The 19,844-nt window shown below is 37.5% G+C and overlaps 1 protein-coding gene across 1 annotated transcript in view; it reads left to right on the top strand.

Moving 5' to 3' along the window:
* Window positions 1-19,844, top strand: part of PCCA (propionyl CoA carboxylase, alpha polypeptide) — a 321,407-nt gene that overhangs the window by 148,001 nt on the left and 153,562 nt on the right. The window contains exons 12-14 of the mRNA XM_009997976.1: window positions 3,765-3,915; window positions 13,517-13,660; window positions 15,161-15,235. Of these exons, the coding sequence (XP_009996278.1) occupies window positions 3,765-3,915; window positions 13,517-13,660; window positions 15,161-15,235 (370 nt within the window). The remainder of the gene's footprint in view (window positions 1-3,764; window positions 3,916-13,516; window positions 13,661-15,160; window positions 15,236-19,844) is intronic.

Here is a 19,844-nt window from a genome sequence, read left to right as displayed (position 1 = left end):
TAACATTCAAGATTTTCAGAATAAGGTGATCCTTAGGACAGTCTCTCAACAATTTCCCCAGATTTCACTAAATTTCATCTTGGTGAGATTATAATTTTTTTATTGTGTTTTGGATTTTTTCGTCCTAGCTGCATACATTCTGAGTGGAGATTGCCTTATGACTGCCTATCCTAGATGTTAGTTTTGTGGTGTATTTTAAATTGAAATATGTTCTTTCAGTTTCAGTACAAAGGACAAAAATGTTTCTTTCTATTTCTACCTGTGACAGAAAGATCTAAGAGGCAGGAGATTTAAAAGGGAGACTACCAGTAAGTGACTTCATTAGAACGCAAGTAGAACAGTTAAACAATTTTTGTGACCTTTTTTCTATTGTTAGCTTATCTCAGGAATGTTTCTGTCCATGGAAGGTGCACAGACAGCAACTTCTTTCACTTTCTTCAAGCACTGCACTCTAAAAGATCTCAGTATGATGCCAAATACTTCAGGATCGTATTCCAGATTAACTGCCAAGGTACTGCTTGAAGCCACTGACAATTGGAGGAATTTGTGTAGGCAGGAACTTAGCAAAAAGGTGTATTAATGAACTAGACTCCATGTACAGGTTCTCCTTAGAGTTGTGCTGCATGTATCTATATCATACTCTACATTTGCTATCTCTCTGTCTAGAAATCCTTGAAGGATTTGTGACTGTGTACATGATTCCTGAGTGGGCCCAGATTTAGATATGGGGACAAAACTGTGTTCACAACTACCTTACCGTATTTACGCCTGTGGTGTAGTAGTGCATAATAGGTATCACAAAGGAGAGTGGTTTTTATAGGTAATTTTTCTTAACAACCAGTGCGCCTAACTATTTCCTAAGAGCAGGTAAGCTGACCTTGACATGTAGAAAATAAAGAAAATAACCTTGCGGAGAATAACCAGTATGCTTGTATCTTCAGAGGGAGGGTAAATGTTAGTGATGTTTAGGGTTTTTTTGGTGTGCGGTGTCTTTTGTTGTTGTTGTTGTTTGTGTTTTTTGTTTGTTTGGTTTTTGTTTTGTTTTTTATGTCTAAGCTCACCATTACATTTCCAGTGATGGTGTAACTGTTTCAAAATTTCCCCTTTATCTGTGAGTGAAGGTGCTGGAGATATTCTGGGAAACATCTGATAAACTAGAAGTGGGAGGGGTGACATCTTGCCCATGCGCTCATCTCTCTGAATGTAGAAACAATGAAACAAACCAACTATATTGTCTTTGATCAACTTTATGATAAGTCTTATGAGTAAAATGTCAGTTCTGATATTATTTTTCTCTTTGGTGCTTTTATCTTTTAAATCCTTTTTCTTTTGCAGCCTTCATGATGCCATAGGAGCTATTAAGTTGAAAGAATACCATTATGTGAGAGCAAAAGATTTTAAGTCAGGTTTAAAATGCTGTGTTATCAAGTGATGCCTAATTACACTGGAGAAGAATTATCTCAGTTGTAAAAGGTGCATTGTTAAAGAAGGGAGAAATTACATATTTGAAAGGTAAAGCAGCAGAGGAACACAGGAAAACTTTGGTTAATTAACCTAGCTGATTGCAGGGATGATCCAGTCACTTTAGAGCATAAAGCTTAACCATGTGGCAGAGATCAAATTTAGCAGTGTGACACTTCTGTTGCATTCTTTGGCTACAGCAGGAGGTGAACAGAAAGATCTCAGCCCTACATTTAAGAAACATAGGGAAGACACTACTGTAATAGAGGGGAGTAACTGTCTTTCATCCATATGAGAAGTAATAATGGTTATTCTAGAAATAGCATATGAAGCTGATACTGAAAAGGTTCTGTTTTTCATAAGCCTTCATTGATTTTTCATGATCAAAGCCCTGCAGAAACCTGAAACTGAATTACAGGTTGTTGATTTTGTGTAATGTATTATCCTTATATTGAACCAAAATAAGAAATACTATGAAACTTTTACATTACCAGTGCCTATTTTCGATAGGTATGACACATTTTTGCACATCATCTCCTTTGAGCTGGTGTAGGATCTGATAGCTTTCTTGAGATCAGACTTGACTTCCTTTTTCTCTTGAACCTGTTGTTTGCCAAGAAATAAGTTTTTTTGCTCAGTTTTGAAAATGCCTCAATTCTGAACATGCCTGTCCCTCAGAATCTGCCTCTGTGAGCCGTGGAAAGACAGAGATGCTAAGCAATACCTTTCCTGTGAAGAAAAAGAATTCCACTGAGATCTGCAGAGAGGTTTTAAAGTCGTTTTCTCTGGAGACTTCCAAACCCATGTGGATGTGTTTCTGTGTGACCCTCTGACAGAGGGGTTGGACTTGATGCTCTCCAGAGGTCCCTTTCAACTCCCACCATTCTATGATTCTATGATTGTTTCGCAGTTTGCCTAGATATTTCTTCACTTTTTGTCAGGTCAAATATGGTTTGTTGTGGCAGAAGTGTCTAGCTCTTCTGTGAGTTCAGATCTCAGTGAGAAAACCCATAGTAAGTACTGAAAACACCACCTGACCCAGCACACTGGCTTGTCTTTGAGTGCAGTCCTGGGCCCCAGATGGAGCTTCACTGACTTTACTGGGGCTAGTTCAGATACATGGAGGTTCCTGATTGCTCCTTTGCAGAGTTAGGACCTGCTGGTGAGGACACCTCAAGAAATACAAAACATTTAGTACTTTCCTTTTTAACAGTAGCTTAGAGGCAAGGTAGAAATTACTTCCTGTTCCCTTAAAACAAGCACTTTTAAACTGATGTCAGAGTTCTGTGCCTAATTGAAGTGACAGCAGAAATATAATAAGCATATTTATAAGATGAACAGCTACGTATTGTCTTTCACTAAAGATTAGGGTGAGGGGCAATCAGTTTCCAGAAAGCTGGAAAAAAAACCCCACAGAAATTTCTCAAACTTTAACCTAACAATATTAATCTAAATCTGAATGTACAGTACAGAGGAGCACAACAAGCAGAATATGTACCTTCCTGAGACTTTCAGTTCACTGGACTAGTGGAACTAGCATACTGCTCTCCTAGGGTGAGAAGGCTTGGCATTTGGGCAGTGTTCACAGTGGCTACCAAGGTTGTAGCTGAGCTGCTCTTTGAGCATCCTTGAATGTGTCCAGGATTTGTGCAAAGTAATGAATTGCAATTAAGAAACAGGGATAACTAGTCTTCAGCTTATAAGTAAAGCTGAGAGGAGAAATACAGAACATGAAGGTTTAAATCATCATATTGTTGACAATGTTTTAGTTAAATATCATGAATGCCCACATTTTCTTCATTGCAGTCATACTCATAAAAGAAGCCTGAATATCTACTTTTTTAACTTCCAAAACTTTATTGCCTAGAATATCAATAAAACAGCCACTTCAGAGTCAGAAAAAAAAAATCCCTTTAGACCTCCTTTTGTATTTTGGCTTTCGTATTTCCAGTGGATGGATTTTTTAGTTATGGTTGGCTTTGGTTTGTTCTGGCTTTTTTCCAAATAAAGATGCTTTCTGAAGTATCATGGATTTGTGTGCATTTTCATTTAGCTTGCATCATTATAGATCTCAGCGTTCTAAAAAATTGTGTTCTGTTGTTTCATATTTTATAGAATACTGTTATTTATCCTTAATTTCCTGTACATTAACGGTAATTATGAAGCAATATACGTGTAAGGTATACATTTGACAGTCTTGACTTGTTTTCATAAGTAATGCTGTCCTCTTTTGGTGGTAGCTTAAACAGAAGATGATTTTATTTTTTTTTTAACTAAGTAGGGGCATTGTTTTTGTATTGTAGCACTTTTCTAGACCCTGAAACTCGAAGAGCAATGGGAGAACAAGCAGTAGCTCTTGCCAAAGCAGTAAAATATTCCTCTGCTGGAACAGTAGAATTCCTTGTGGACTCCAGAAAGAATTTCTACTTCTTGGAAATGAATACTAGACTTCAGGTAAGAAAAACAGCTCTACAGATTCAGAGAAATCTATTTAAAAAAACAGAACATAACCTCCCTCCATACTTAGTGGTCTGCTCCTGCGAAGACTTACACATAACTAACTCGATGCATGTGGGCACTTCCCACTGAACTTAAACTACTCACTTAAATAAACCTGCATATAGAGGACTCTGTGAGCCCTAGCACAGCACTCGAGTGAGCATTCAGAGCTTTTGCTCTTTGTTACACTTGACCTAAAGACCTTGCAAGGGGTCACTGTTAAGTGCCACGGTGAGTTCACAGTAAGTGGCTAGCCAGTGTGCTCTGATGCTTCTCCCCACTGGTCCCTGAAGTTTCTTTTTTTTTCTTTTTTATACTTAGATGGTAACTTGCTGAGTTTCTCTAGGAAGGTGTGTAACACTGTATGTGTGTATCAGTAATAGGAACACTAGCAATCTGCATAAGATTAAAGTGATGACTGGACTGTAGCTGTGTGAAAAGCATGCTGTCATGGTGTAGGATGTTTGTAGCAACTCATATAGTTAGTAGTAGATGTTATGATGTACACTGCAAATAAATGGTCAAAGTGTTTTATGAAAAACAGCCTCTACCTCTTATTTGATTGTTAAAAGTTATTTCTGGTCATAATCTGAGAAATCAGACACATTTCTTGAAGTCTGGGTATTGTTCTCAAGGATTGAAAGAAAGTTCAACTCGGAAACAAGTGAATTCCATCATCTTTATCCTCCTTTTCTCACTTTGTTAAATGCCAGAAAGACTGCAATGTGGAATCAAGCGATAGAGTCATTAACTGCTTATTCTGTTTTAGCTACACTCTGCTAGGGCTGTGTCCTGCCTGCTGCTTGTGTATGTGGGCAGTGATAGTCTAATGAGATCCCTGTAATCCTGACACCTGTGCAAGACTTAGTGTAATGGCTGGGTAAATGTATGATTTGAGTAAAGAAGTGAGAGAGAATTTAGGGTAAAAAGGAGGAATGGGGGGATGTTGTCCTCTGTACCAGGACTGTACAAGACTGGTGGTAAAATTTGCCTTGCAGGGCAGCAGTGTTTTTAGAATTGGTCATGACAGTTATACTTCCCATGTTTTTTGTACAAGTTTGCTAGGCACAGTTAGGGAGGGGGGTAGTCAGTGGCAATGTATAGTTAATTTAAAAATTACGAAGAATTTTTGTCCCTTTGGTCAAATTCATTACACTTTTACTGATCTTGTATTTTTTGAGACAATTTTTAGTGACTCTTAGTGTTCTTGTTTATACAGAAGAAAATGGATTTACGGTTTTCTGCATAACTCTGAACCAGAAGTTCAGAATAATTTCCTTGCCATGGTATATTACCGTCCACCAATTCCTAAATGACATTGGCAATGGAGAATCCTTGGAATTGATGATTTTTGCAACTTGTTTTTAAGATGTTATGTTTGCTGTGTTGTGGTGTCTTCCCCCTGCAATGCATAGCGGTAATTGTTTGAAGTCCCAAACCTCAAATTTGTTTAATTGTTTAGGTGTCCACATATGGGGTAAGAAAACTTTCACAATTTCATCCTTGAAGACTTTAAAGAGACTTTTTGAAATACAGCCTAAGCAGTTTGACAGTCCCCTGTAAGAGCAGACTAATTCCAACTCTTAAAGAAAGTTACTGATCTTAAATTACAGAACTTGTGTTGACATTCTCTGTTTCCTCCATCCTGCCTATGAATTTTCTCTGATTAGGATTTCAGCTTGAGGCTCAAGAGTGGTAATTTTCTGATTCTACCCCAGGCTCACTCTATTGATCTGTCATTTCTCCCAAGTCTCAAGCTTTACTTTCTGTTCAGCTAAGACTTATGCAACTAACATCTCATTTTTACTCCCTTCTCCTAAAAGCCAAACATAGAAACTCTAATAAAGCTTGTCCAGATTTACCTTCAGAACCAGGAGAGCCACTAGAAGTCCCTGTGTTGTTCCAGCTGGTTCCTTTTGAATCTCCTAACTGCAAACAGTGGCTAACAGGCTCACTTACCCTGTTTTTGCTGAACACTCCACAGCTGGAAAAATTTTTCTAAATGATGGACAACTGACCTATACATGATGCACTAAAGGTCTTTGTTAGTGTGTCTGTCGTTACAGACACAGCTACCTGTCAACATCATCAGAACATGTCTACTAAATTATGCTATTTCCTGTGTCTATTTTAACATTTCAGCAATCTCTTAATTGGATCACTGTAGCCTTTTTACTTTAGATACCAACTTCAGAATATACTTGCATAAAGCTCACTAAACTGTGTCCAGTACTTTGCACTGTCAGCTGTTTTTCAGTACTTTTTGTAAATTATTTTGCAGTAACTGAGAGCTGTATAATTATTTGGCTGTCCTTTTGGGGAGCTCCTTGGGAATATAACTTTTCTGCTATATAGTTTTGCAAAAAGTGTAAGTAGCACCTTACAGAAAGTTTATTCAATTTTTAAGTATTGTTGCAATATGAGATTGAAAAACGAAAAAAATGGGTGAATCAGCTGCATTGTCTGTCTTGCATGCTGCACAAATCGGTTACAGATGTTTTGCTCCAAGTGATTCAGCTAGAATGGTTTATTCTTTGCTGTTGGCAATGTACTTTTTTTGTATCTTCTACTTTGCCATCTTTCGGAGACTAGCTGATAAGTATGATACGTCAGATTGGATAATTATGTAGCAAAATTAGTTATTCTTGCTTTTCATAAGAAAACATAGAAATGGTTACTCTAGCAGCTGCAAGAGAACTTCTGTATTTTGTCATTTAAGGCACTTTTGAAGTGGTTTCCGGGCAACTTACCACCACTGGGATTATTGAGGCACCCCAGATGTTGAATATCTGATTCTTTGTAGCTGCTTACATCGTGGTGTGCTTTTTATTACTTGGTTGTCATCAGCCTGACCAAAGGCAGTCAATAGTCCAAAGTAGCTGAAGAAGAGCTTTGAAATAAAGGAAAAGTTTCTGACCCTTTAGACTGATAGCCTTTCTGACTTCCATATTGTGTCAAAACCACCTTATCCTGCTACCACTAGAAGTGCTGCCTTTCACCAGAAGAATCTCTTGTACTTTTCACTGGAAGTTTAGAAATGTTTCTCTTTGACTTTATAGGAAGAGTGTCTATAGTCTGCAGATAGACACTACCTGTTAACATGTGTGTGTGGCTAAGCTGCTTACATGCTTATCAAAAGGTGATAGCAGAAGGAAAATATCACATATTCTAGAAGCTTGTGGTACCTTGAAATGAGGAGCATCTCTCTCTGGCTTAAGGAGAACTGAGAAAAATGTGACAAGCAGTGTCAGGAAAGATCTTACCCCGAGTACAGTTTGTACATCTGCTTCCAACCTGCTGCCTTCCCCACGTTGTGCCATTTAAATAACAAGTGAGCACTGCCTCCCTCTTCAAAACATGACCAGTTTTGCTTAGAATAATCTTACTGAAAAGATAGTTTGTGTAGACTGGACTCAGTACAAGGGAGTTGGGTAATATGGTAACTTGAGTAGCAGGGTGTTTTCTTCTCATTGACAGTTTAAATATTTTTGTCATAACTTTTCGGGGATTGAAAGTTACTTTTAACATGCTTGTAAGGCTTTATTGAATGCAAATAGCATATCTTTATATTTTTATTTTACAGTTAATTGTAGAGTGAGTATTTTATGTAAATGTTATCAAGTTCTTTTAAAGTAATTTGACTATAAGAAATAAAGGCAAATGTAAACAAACATGCATACACCCATGAAACATTCCCCAGTGTTAAGATTTTTGTTGAACACTTTCAGTGTTTTAATCAGATTTTACTGACCCCTGAAAAACGTTATATCCCAGAGCTTTATCCTTGTACAGAACTGGCTGTGCCTGGTGTAAAAAGCAAAGGAAGAATTTTTTACATGCACCTCGTCTCTTTCTACCTCCCTTTTCATCCGTTTGTCCACTCATGAAAGTATAAAAAGCATGGTTGGGAAATGTCTAGGAGTATGCAGAAATCCTGTTGGTGATTGTCTGGAGCTCCACTACTTGTAAGCTGCCAGTTCTAACGGCCTCTTTGATGGTGCCTGTATTTTGTTGCACATCATTGGGCAGCACCTGCTACATGTGTTGCTCAGTGAAGGCGAGAAGTGCTGTAAAATACTTCAGCTGCACTATATAAACAGTAGCAGCAAAGTCTAAATAGCAAAGTGATGAGCTGGGTTTGGGTTACCAGCTAAAACCACAGAGGTGGCTTTGGTATCTGTAGCAGACCCATGGGATGGTGAGAGGTGGTTTTGTTGTCCTGGTGTGTGTGTAACTGTCTGGAGGATGAATTGTGATAGGTGAGCAGGAGTATGGGAACAGTGAAAGGGGCTGTCAGGAGTTAGAGCAGTGGATTTCTAGAAGGTCTGAATGGCGGGTTTTCAAAGTAAAGTCTCAAGTGTCTGTTTCTGCTGTTTGCTGAGACTCTTCATATTTCTTAATACTGGAATCTTGTTTTACTGTGACACTTTGCTTCAGTCATTTTAAATAGGCTAACAAACGGTGTCAGATGGTAAAGACTTTCAATTGCTGCTAACCTGGGCTGAATTTGAACTACTGACCTAAAGGTGAAAGGTCTCTTATCCCATTACCAATCCCCTAAGCCCACCAGAATCCATTCTGCACACAGTTTATACCAGCTGTTCGTGGCCATTTTTAGACCCTAAAGAAAGGTGATTTTGCTGCCAAACAACACTTCTTCACACAAGAGGGTCAGCCGACAACAGTTAACCAGATTTTTGCCACATTCTTGCCTCCTAATGCAACTTCCATTATGTAGCTACTGGTTGTCTGCTTTTCAGGCTTCCCAAAAGAACTACAGAAAAGCATTGCTAATTGTTGTTGACAGAAGAGAACGACATTGTTTGTGTAAGTCATTGAATCTGAAAGATGCCATTAACAGTGCTGCCAAGGCATGGAGTGATATCTTAGAGACAACATTGCCATATAACTATCATTGAACACTATCCAAAAGTAAATAAAAATGAGGCTTCCCTTAATTTTTAATAGTAGAGAAACAAAATACTATTATTTGAAGGGTACATTAGTTTCTTTCTGTTCGTGAACATGGTGTAAAGTAAAACCCAAAAATAATTGCAGCATGACCAGAAGCACCTTGAACAAAGTACTCTTGAGAGGGCTTTAACAGTGCTGTTAAATATAGTGAAATTAGATCTTGTATCTTTAGGAAAGAAAGAGTAGGTTTTGTGGGTGCAAGTTTCTTTATTTTCTTATGCAGTGTAGGTAGTGGAAAGGAAGTTGGGTCGAATTACTGAATTGCAAGATATTTTTTATTTTTTTTTTTAGAAATGCAGGTTGTTAATTGAGAAAGTCATGTTGAAATTGTGAGCTAGATAACTTGCTGATGTTGTGTGTGCTGTTTGTTTAAAACACAGAAAAGACAGGTTCAGTATTAATATGCTATGTAAGTGATTTCTTACACGATTCTGTCTAGTACAATAAAGAAATAAATCCTTGCCAAGAAAAAAATGTCAAAACTGAACCGACAATTATTGGAATATAGTTTCCTATGAGGAAGTAGATTAAATATTTCTAAAAGTTTATATGGTGTTGTGAAAAAATTAGTTGGTACCAAATGTTTGTGCATTAGTGTCTATTTATGCAACACCTTAGGAAAAAGATAAAGGCCTACCTGAGAATCTTAGTCAATGGAAATTTTTGTAGTTCTGGTTGCACTCAGTTCTTCAATCACATACTAGTAACTCAGAAAATAAGCACCATATTATGTATCTGTGTGGGTAGAAAAGTAGATGAGATCACCTGTTATATATTCTTGTGTGCTTTCCATTAATTCTGAACATTAATCCAAACATTGTCTGTTCTTCAGCAGCCTTTCTGAAATGCTGGGTTTTTTTTACTATGTGCCCCCAAACTGTGTATACATGACTATTGTGAACTATTTTTTGGGAAGATGATGTGACCCCAGAGTGCTCCAGCTCATAGTAGTCAGGAAGCTGGCATGCTTGAACAGAATGTGTGCACCTCTGTTGCTGTTTAGTTCTCCGAAACAGAAGCCAGTCTTAGTGAAATAAGGGGGGCTGAGGAGCATTTGTAAGTCGATGAGCTTGCATCAGTTGATACTGGGTTTGGCTGCCATAGAAAAGCCCATGAGATTCCAGGTGAATTGTGTTTCCTGGAAGCTGAGGTGTATGTTGAAAGTTAGTTTTGAGATTGTTTATCTGAATGTAAAGGAGTATATGACACCAACTAGGGAATTACAGTAGTAGGGGTGACATAGGCAGTAGACTTTTAAGTCTGGTGAAATTTAGATTTTCTTGGCCACTGTGGTCTGCTTGAGCACTCCAACTGGTGTGTGAGTAACTGAATGCCTTATGCACGTGGGGGCAAGAGGGCAATCTGTGAGAGTATCCAGAAGTGTTTGCTATTAGATCTGAGTCCTTGATGGTCTTGAGAAAAATGTATCCTGAGATTATTCCCCTAAATATAAGGGGTGCAGTCATCGCTCATTTAACTCATAGCTCTAGCTGTTCATAAAAATTGCATGACTCTTCTTGTAGCCATGGGTGAACACTGGAATGGCAAAGCTTTAAGGCTGGTGGCAGTCACAGGGTGGGACAAGAGTTAGGAGCCTCTCTGTGCTATTCTGAGGATGGATGCTAATTGGACTTCTGATGTTGGCAGGTCCCCCTAGCTCTTTTGTGCCTACTGTTATCTGAGATAGTGTGTGAATTTACACACTATCCTATAACCATACCACCATTAATCAATGGGGCTTTACTGGCAAGATCTTGGATCAGCTGACTGTAAAATCTGAGTATGGCCCAGAGCTTGGAGAGTTGATCAACTGAGTGTGATTCAGCTCAGTTTGTGAGCATACTTGCTTTAATTTCTTTAAAACTTTACTCCCTGCCTTTACTGGCTGTGTTATGGATGCTAGGGCTGTGATGGAGAAGAGGCATAGCATAAGATCAATAGAAGAAAGTACAGCAGGCAGAGAAAACAAGTGTGACACCTAAAGCAGAAGGCTCTAATGTAAAAGAGGAAAACATTTAAAGCCTACCTTTTAATAGTGATTTTAAAGTAGATACAACAGTTAGCTTAGTCAAATAGGTGTGACGGTTGAATCAGGATATGACATTACTGCTTTGTTAATGTCCTTTTGTACTGTATGCTGAAACATATTCTGTATAATGCTAAAAATACTGACCCCCTCCTGCACCTTGGCTTGCTGAAAGAAAACTGCAAATGCTGAAACAAATGCATTTTGAGCTGGGCACCTCACCGAAAGGTTAAAGTTACAAATAAGTCAACTAGGATTTCAAGGTTAGAATACTGTTCTACCTGGTTTGGTGATCTGATGTTCTTAATCTATTCTCAAACATGTTTTAAATGCACTTGGTACCCCAGAATTAGTGATGTGATTGCTACATTGCCACATTATGCCTAAACAGCATTAGTTGAAGCACAGGCCTAAAAGAAAACAGAACAACTTCTCCCCACCCCAAAAAAACCCTCAACTTTTTTTTTCCCCTCATCATATTTTTTGAATGCTGTTTTGTGTGCAGACATAAAGGGAGTATTTTGAAGAAACAGAAGAAAATATTGACCAAGTCAAAGATCTGTATTGAAGAATGGATTAAATAAATGTTTGTGAGTTGTAAGAACCAAACAACAAAAATATTTTTCTTTCCAGAAACATTCCATCCTATTTTGATCATCAGCATTAAAGCAGAAAACAATGAAGCTATTGAATCTGGAATGCCAATTGCAATCCAAGAAAAATGACAGTATAACTGAATAATGCAAATGTTGTGGGCTTTTGTTTTGTTCTTTTTTAAATTGTATTTTTATTATCTGGAACAGTAGAATTCAAATGTATTCTAAATCTGAATGTATTTGTTTTAAACTTAAATTCCAAAATAAGATAATAAATTCTGTTGTCCAAATATGAATGTGTCGTAAGTAACTTTTCTATTGAAACTTAGGGAGTTTTAATAGAAACTTAAAATCTTAATAGAAATGGAATTGCTTCAATTTAGCACTGCAGGGTGGACACTGAGATGTTTCATAGATTTTCCAAATACTGTTATTAAGCTTGACATGCTGGAGAATATGTGTTAGGTAGAATCAAGATTGAATCCCAAAGGTACATCTGTAAACTGTATAATCAGATACCCATTTCAATGTCACTTTTATCCTTCAAAGAGTAGGTGCTTGTTTCAGTGATGATTTGTCATTAAAATTATGTCAAAACATCTTAAAATTTTGTTGAAACTCTGAACAAATTCACAGCACATACAGGGCTAATTATGGGTGCCATCTGTTTATTTTTACAAAGCTTTTTGCTTAAAGACTGAAGCATCTTCTCGTTCTGATAAGCCACAAGATTATTATAATGACTAAATGTTTTCCTCAATACTAGTGTAGCTGAAGGAAGAAAGACAAGTGGTTTGGTCACTTACCTTCTCCTGTGTCACAGAATGGTCATACTATGACATCTCACGATAGTGAAGCCATTGCAAAGTGCATTTTCCTAAGGAGCACAAACATTTTTTAATAAAAATGACAGTTCTGTCATGATTTCTATATAGAAAGTCTTAACAGATGTCTCTGCGTGAAGAACATGTTTTCAGCCTGCATGCCTGTTCCTTCACCTTCATGGCACGCCCTCCCATCTTCGGGTGCTTTTTGTTGCTGCACTGAGTCTAGTTAAAGGTTTTTTAAAGTTAATAAACGTGCCCGTTGATACCCCCATGTCAAGGAGAGGAGTGTGCATGTGGATATGTGCGCGCACACGTGTGCATGCTTGTACGCACATGCCGGGGTTAGTGTGAGTGACGGGTATTCCCATGGCAGCATCATCCAAAGCCGTTAGCAGCAATTTGCTGAGAGCACAGAGTGACTCCTTGGCTGGTCCAGCCCAGCTATTGTGCATGCTAAGCACTAAACACGTAAGTCTGGAGGGGAAGGGAAAAAAAAAATATATTGAAGGATCCATCTGCTCGTTTCTGCTACACTGCGCTGATGCAAGATTACGCTAATCTGGTTGCTTGTCAGGACAGGTTAGTGAAAGCAGGCGAATGGGTGAGATTTAAGGTAGGGTAGTGCTATGGAAAATCGTAAGCAGCTCCTGTACGTGCCATGTTAAGTGTAGCAGAATGGGCTGATTATCAGCTACTTTTGAGACTTTCGGTTAAAATGCATTTGTGGCTACGGTGCCAGTCTTTTCAAAATCAGATTGAATGGGAGAAGCTTCTGAACAAAGAAAAATTAACTCATCGCCAGGTTCATTTGAATTTGTAAAATAATAGAACCCCCCCACACCCCACAAAACTCCCAAACCTCTAAGGTGTTATTTACAGTTTTCCTTTTGTATGCTGCTCCTAATTATGGTGATCTGTTAATTATTCTATTTTTGCGATCTTCCCTGCAAAGAAGGTCATTGCTGGAGTTTGTCAAACAATTTTTTTTGGGAAAAAACCCAATACATCGGGGAATGTATTCTGTCTGTTCTTTGGCTGGTCTAATTTCTTGTTCATCTGCGTGTGTTTATGGAGAGTGGGATTTTTTGTTGTTGTTTTTGTTACCTATTGACTGACAGTTCTTAACCTTGCAGGTTGAACATCCCGTCACAGAATGCATTACCGGCCTGGACTTAGTCCAAGAAATGATCCGTGTTGCTAAGGGTTACCCTCTCAGGCACAAACAGGCTGATATTCCCATCAACGGCTGGGCGGTTGAATGTCGTGTTTATGCTGAGGTAAATGAGTGGTAACAGTGAAGGGAGGGTAGGTGGTTGAATCGTGGGGTAATAATACCCACGTGTGGATTGAGGTCAAGGTGATCTCCAGAAACATCATGTGAAAGTCACTATTTGGAGTATGTAACACAAATGGTCAATGAGTTTTTGTGGAATTGTAGAATTCTTATTTTTAAATTCAAAATACAGTATGTATTTCAAGATACCTTTTTTTTTTTTCTGAAAATCAAAGTTAAAAGTGGTAAATGAAATAACTTAAGATTTATTTCTAAGGACATTTCCTGTATGTTCTGTTCATATTTAAAGAGGCAGTGCTGGAGTTACTTGCTACAGTTAACTAATGTTTCCGGGTTTGGTAACTTTTGTACTTGAAACTTGCCAGCTAAAATTCAATGTCTTACAGAATTTTTCTTGTACTAAAACACCTTAATAAGTTGTTGAAAGAATGAAGTTATATGTCTTCTGAAACTGTAGTGCATAGGACAAACTTTCAAAACATGCTGCAAGACAATAACTTTATAATAACAGTATCTCCCCTTAAAAAAGCTTACTAAAATATAAACTGTTTTCAAGCCTGGATAGGACATTTTAAGGTAATGTCTTTTCAATGTCATTTTTGATACATGGAAGTTAGGATTTGTTAATTAAAAAATGATGCTTAGGTTTCCCTCATTTTATGAAGCGTTTTAGGCATGTGTGCTTTTTGAAAAATAATTAAGTACCTTGAGATGTTTTTTCTCTTGGTTAGCTGTTGTCGCTTTGGTGGCCAAGGGCATCTTTATTGTTTTTTTTCTTTCACTTCCTGACAGGCACGTCATCATCTTCAGTCTGCTCTACTGAGCTCTACAAGCTACAGGAGCTATTTTCATAAAGAATAAATATTTGCCCTGTGGTGGTATAGAAGCTATTCTGAGTGCATGCAGGCTTTACCCTGGAGTAACTGGTGCTTGGGATTGATTTATTTTTACAACTTAGATTCCCTCACATTTATAAGTAATGGATCCAACTACTTCGCCGCAAGTTTGGTTATTCTGTAGGCCATAGATTTATTTGCGGTCCTATTAAGCTTACCTTGGTATTGCATTATGCAGATTTCCAAAGGCATAAAGGTCAGTTTGATTTCTTGAGATAATTGAATTTTTAACTGCCCTTTTTATCTCTGAAATTATTTTCTCTTTTCTCCACTCTTCTGAATACTTTCCCATCCTTCTTCCAAGGCACAATGTAGCAAATGAAAATGCCATCTTTGTATGTTTTGATTGTATAGCTATATGAAGAGCACTTTCCTGCTTTTTGGCTGTGATACAAGACAATTTATACGCTTCCAATTCTTTGTTTGGAGTTGTAGGGAGAGGTGGATGGAGAAATGTACTTCAATACAAGTAATTCCAAAAGTTATTCCAGCAGTGGTTTCTGTTAGACTTCAAGCTTTTTAAAGTTATCTTCTCTGCATCGGTAAAGGCTTAATGTTTTCTCATTTCTCATTGAATTTTATTTCAGGACCCCTACAAATCTTTTGGCCTACCATCGATTGGTAAACTGTCTCAGTATCAGGAACCATTACACGTGCCAAGTGTAAGTAACTTGGTTCTGAGTTTCATGGGTGTTGTTTCTTAGACACAGACTACAAGCACTACAAGGGCCATTTTTTCCATCTTTTTCCCTGGGAGGTGGACAGACAGGATATGGCAAAACTTACCTATGCAACATGAAAAACTGCTTAAAAATGTACAATTGCAAACTGGGTTTAAAATGTTCAGATTGGCTGTAACAGGAAACCATTATGTTGATATATTTTATTATGTTTTATAACTTTCAGCTGAAGTTTTTCAAACATAGCTGTAGTAAAAATACTGGTGATGAGAAAGGACAGTGAAATGTTGAGTCAGGTCTTTAAGCACAGAGAACTGGGGACAGCAGTGAGAAACTGCCTGTGCTTTCTGTTTAGCTTTGTAGACTTTAAAGAGGGAATTTGTTACACCAAGTATTAAACGTTTCAGGATACAGTCTGACTGTACAGAATGGCTGTTTAACAAACTGTTTTCTGCTGCATGTAAAGAACAAGGATGCTGCCTTTCTGTAAAACCAAGGTAGTCTAAGTCATAAGTGCACATGTACATGACACTGTGTCAGTTAGTGGAATGACAAGGCGGTACCATCTGTGAATATGATTATTCAGTCTGTTTGCACAGAAAATAGTGGAAGATTACAGGAGGATTCTTAAATGTGGAGATGTTATTGGATATATGATTTATTTTGCTCCTTAAATTGTTTTTGCCCGTGTACTTTCTAAAGGGACATGACCCTTTCTGGTCTTTGAGGCTTCATGCTGTGTTCAAAGCCTGAAAGCAGAAAAAACTGTGAAGATCTAAAAGGCATTATGTGATCTTAAAGAGGAGATGAGGGAAAAATGGTATCACTAAATGTATCTAAACTTCTTTTTTAATGAAACAAAGAGTGTATTTAATAAGAATTTATAATGAATGCTCCAGTGTTTGTTACAAGTTTTCACCATGTTGTAATAGCTAACAGGATGTCAAACATTTTGCCCTTGCAAGTTTTTGCAATTTGCAATTTTCCAAACGTGAGACCTGTTGAAAGTACAAGTGATAATGGACAAACTATACCCCCTACAGTCTTTGTCCCACCAAATCTTTCTTCAATTAATGCTGCAGCAGGAGTTTTATGTAATAACATTTGCGCTTGTGAGCCATCCATACAAAGAAAAAACAATTAAAATGCCTTAAATGTTCCGCTTACTGCTGTTACTTGCTTGTGTGAATGTTGCATGTCAGCTAAATGGACCACGGAATAGATAAAGTGATTGGGTGCAGGAGAGTGCACACTAAGCTTTGTCTATCATTATTGCTGGGAGCAATCAAATTGATGCCAGCAGGACAGTAGATGCGTTGACAGCTGTAATTATGTATCTCCATGGTGATCACTTTTGGCCTGTCATGGAGGCCCATGAGTCCCCTCCCTTGCAAGCATTTAATCAGATTGGGCTGTCACTTGTCAGGTAGACGGGGTGGGCTGGGAGTTGTGCTTAGGCAGAGAGGTGAATTGAAAATGAAGGGTGGGAAATGCCTGATTGCTTCACGTGGTCCATCATGGTACCGACGAAAGAAATTTTAATTACACTGGAGGCTTCAGAGTAATGGTTTGAGGAGCTCATATGGAGTGTCTAGGCTGCTCTCTTTCTGTTTAGTTCTATTGTCGTATTAAAAATAGAACAGCTATTTTTATGCACACTCATGGTTTGGTGTCTTAATACATATTTTCTGCCACGGTGAAACTAATTTCTCTCCTGAGAATGCCATGCTGCTAAGAACAAAATTAATATGACTAAAAAAGTTCAGTGTTACAGGCCCATTGTGCCACAGTGTTTGTTTTCTGCATTTTAGATTTTAGAATTGTCAACAAGTTGGCTTAAAAAAAACAACAGAGATTTGTAGTGTGTTACAGTGACTTTGGGGTATGAGTAGTATATTGCCAAATGCATTTTCAATTCACTTCTTCTGTCTCTCAAGTTAGCTCTGATTATCTACCTGTGCACATGTGTCAGTTGCTCAAGCTGGTGGAACTGGTGTGCGTGGCTGTGTGAAGGGTTTTCTCTTAGCCATAGATAGGAATATGCTGGCTACTTTTTTTCATGTAGGCTGTAATTTTCTTAGAACATGATACTCGTAAATATAAATGTTTTTAAATCTTTGATAATGGAGCTTAAGATAGGAAGCCACAAAAACCTATATTATGATAGTGAGCATTTGTGTTCAGTGCTGCTAGCAAATGTACTGCCATATCTGAAGAGCTCCAGCATTGATGTTTGCCAATATGTGGACAGTCTGGTCATTTAATGACTCTTACTGGATAGAGAAAAGTCTTGGACTCTGACGTGGCAGATAACAATGGCAATAAAAGTCGTGGGGACTGTGACACAAATGAGCTGTAGGATACAGTAGGATCTTGAACCACAGGCTTTCTTAGGTATTTTAAATACTGCGTGCAAAAAAGGAAATATGTTAAGTAGAATTAAAAGTTGTAGGTCTAATAAGTATTACTACTATTTAGAAGATAACCACATTACAGTGAGTAATCACTTTGAATCAGGGTTTCTTTTTTTGTCCAATATTCATTAAGTTCTGTCACACCATATAGTTTATAAAATCACCCATTGTTGCCAGGCTCTGAAAATGTAAGCACCACAAAGAGGACTAAAGATAGTAAATGTATTTATTTTATACTCTAGTTTTTTAAGTAATCTTGAGTTTATTTTATGAAAATTAAACTTCTACAGAGAACTCCAGATATTTTTTGTTAAAGAAATTTATGCTGTAGTTTTAAAAGAAATCTCAATTCTCACTGTGATTTTTGGGTTTTTTTCAGGATATTGTACTTAGGAAAAAGTGTAAATTGTGTAGTGCTGTGTGTGTATGTATGTATGTTGCGTATCAATAGAAAGTCAGAGCAGGCAGAGCATGTAGTCAGCAGCCTCAGAAGCCTTACATTAACTTCAAGGTCTGAATAACCTGCTTATTTTGCAACTGCAGTATACATCTTTCATATGTTGTTTTTTTCTTTCTAAAAATACAATATACGTGTATAAATACTTACATGCACATGTAAGTATGTGCATGTAAAGCACCTGAGCTCTTGTATATAATCACTTGGGAGGTGCTGCTTTAGAGACAAAGATCACAGAATAGTTCAAGTATGTGTCCAGTATGTGTGTTATACTGTCACGTCTTACGTATTGTATGATACAAAAAATACCATGGGCAGGGGATTTATCTGTGACTGAGTAGGTAAATGAATGTTTTCTGTTTTGAATGTGAGAATTTATGCATTGACTTTATATATAGGAAGGCATCCTGAGGGGAAGGATGGTTTAGCAGTTACAAGAAGTGAGCTGCAAAATATGCTGCATGTTTCTTCTATAATAATTACATGTCTGAACCAACTTCTCATCAGAAGCTAATGTAAAATGTACCTGATATGAGTAGTGGGGTTCTTAGTTAAGCATAGGTAAAGGACATTCAGGTAAGATGTGATAAACATGTTACAGAAGGGCTACTACCTTTACATATAAATAAATATGTTGTTCAAAGAAATATAAGCATAAGACGATATATATATATATTTAATATTAAGGTAAAGGACATTCAGGTAAGATGTGATAAACATGTTACAGAAGGGCTACTACCTTTACATATAAATAAATATGTTGTTCAAAGAAATATAAGCATAAGACGATATATATATATATTTAAGTATAAATACATACAAATATATGAATAATTACATGCTTTTAAAATTGACATAATGACATAAAAACTGGTCAAATGGTGTTTCTTACTGAAGAAAGTGAGTACACCTGCTAGGGTATCTTTTTATGTCATTTGGATAATAAAGTCATCATCATGCCCTCATGTGGATTCTGTAGACAAGAGGTTCTACATGTGGTCCCTTGATAATTGCCTAAATTAAAATATTAAAGGCCTAACAGCCGTTGTGTTGACCTTTTTCTGCCTTGCTGCAGACAGATGAGCTGCTGTTTATTACAAAGGTTCCTTCCCACAGGTGAAGATTTTAAGTAAGATTCCAGGACCCTTTCTCCCACCCCTTAGCAATGCAGTGTATGAGAGCCCTGCTGCTTCAAAAACTTTGATTAGAGCCCTCCATCCTTGTGATTCCCAGAATGTGTTTATCACTCTCGAGTTATTTTTATTGTTTTTTTTAAAAAAATTTCAGATTCCAGTGCTCGAAAGCAACAATTTAGAAATATTTATTCCTCAGAAATTGCTCATTTGAAAAGTTTTGTATGGCTAACCTCATTGCTACAGTGATGAAATCAAACTGAGAGATGAAAACAAGAATCAGCAATATACTAACTAACTTGTTGGCTGGTTAACAGCAATCAGCCTCTTCAAAAGAAATTTTTGAACTTGTGTTATTTTTTTCCATGAATATTGCAGAATCAGAGCTTTAATTGGGGCTGTGTCCTCACAAAGCAAAGCCATGGAAAAAGCTGTGTAAACATTAAAGCCTTAGGGGAACAGCAGCAACAGAAAAAAAAATGTTTTACAGTTGAGAGGGTGAGGTAAAAAGGAAAGTGTTGCAGACATGAAAACCACAGGATCAGTATTCCTATGGAGCTGATAAGCAGAGCTCCTACGTTCCTGCT

The sequence above is a fragment of the Chaetura pelagica genome, unplaced genomic scaffold (assembly GCF_000747805.2).
Source record: "Chaetura pelagica isolate M959 unplaced genomic scaffold, ChaPel_1.0 scaffold123, whole genome shotgun sequence".
Lineage (NCBI taxonomy): Eukaryota > Metazoa > Chordata > Aves > Apodiformes > Apodidae > Chaetura > Chaetura pelagica.
Note: the sequence above shows the minus strand (reverse complement) of the source record. Positions and strands in the feature narration are given on the sequence as shown.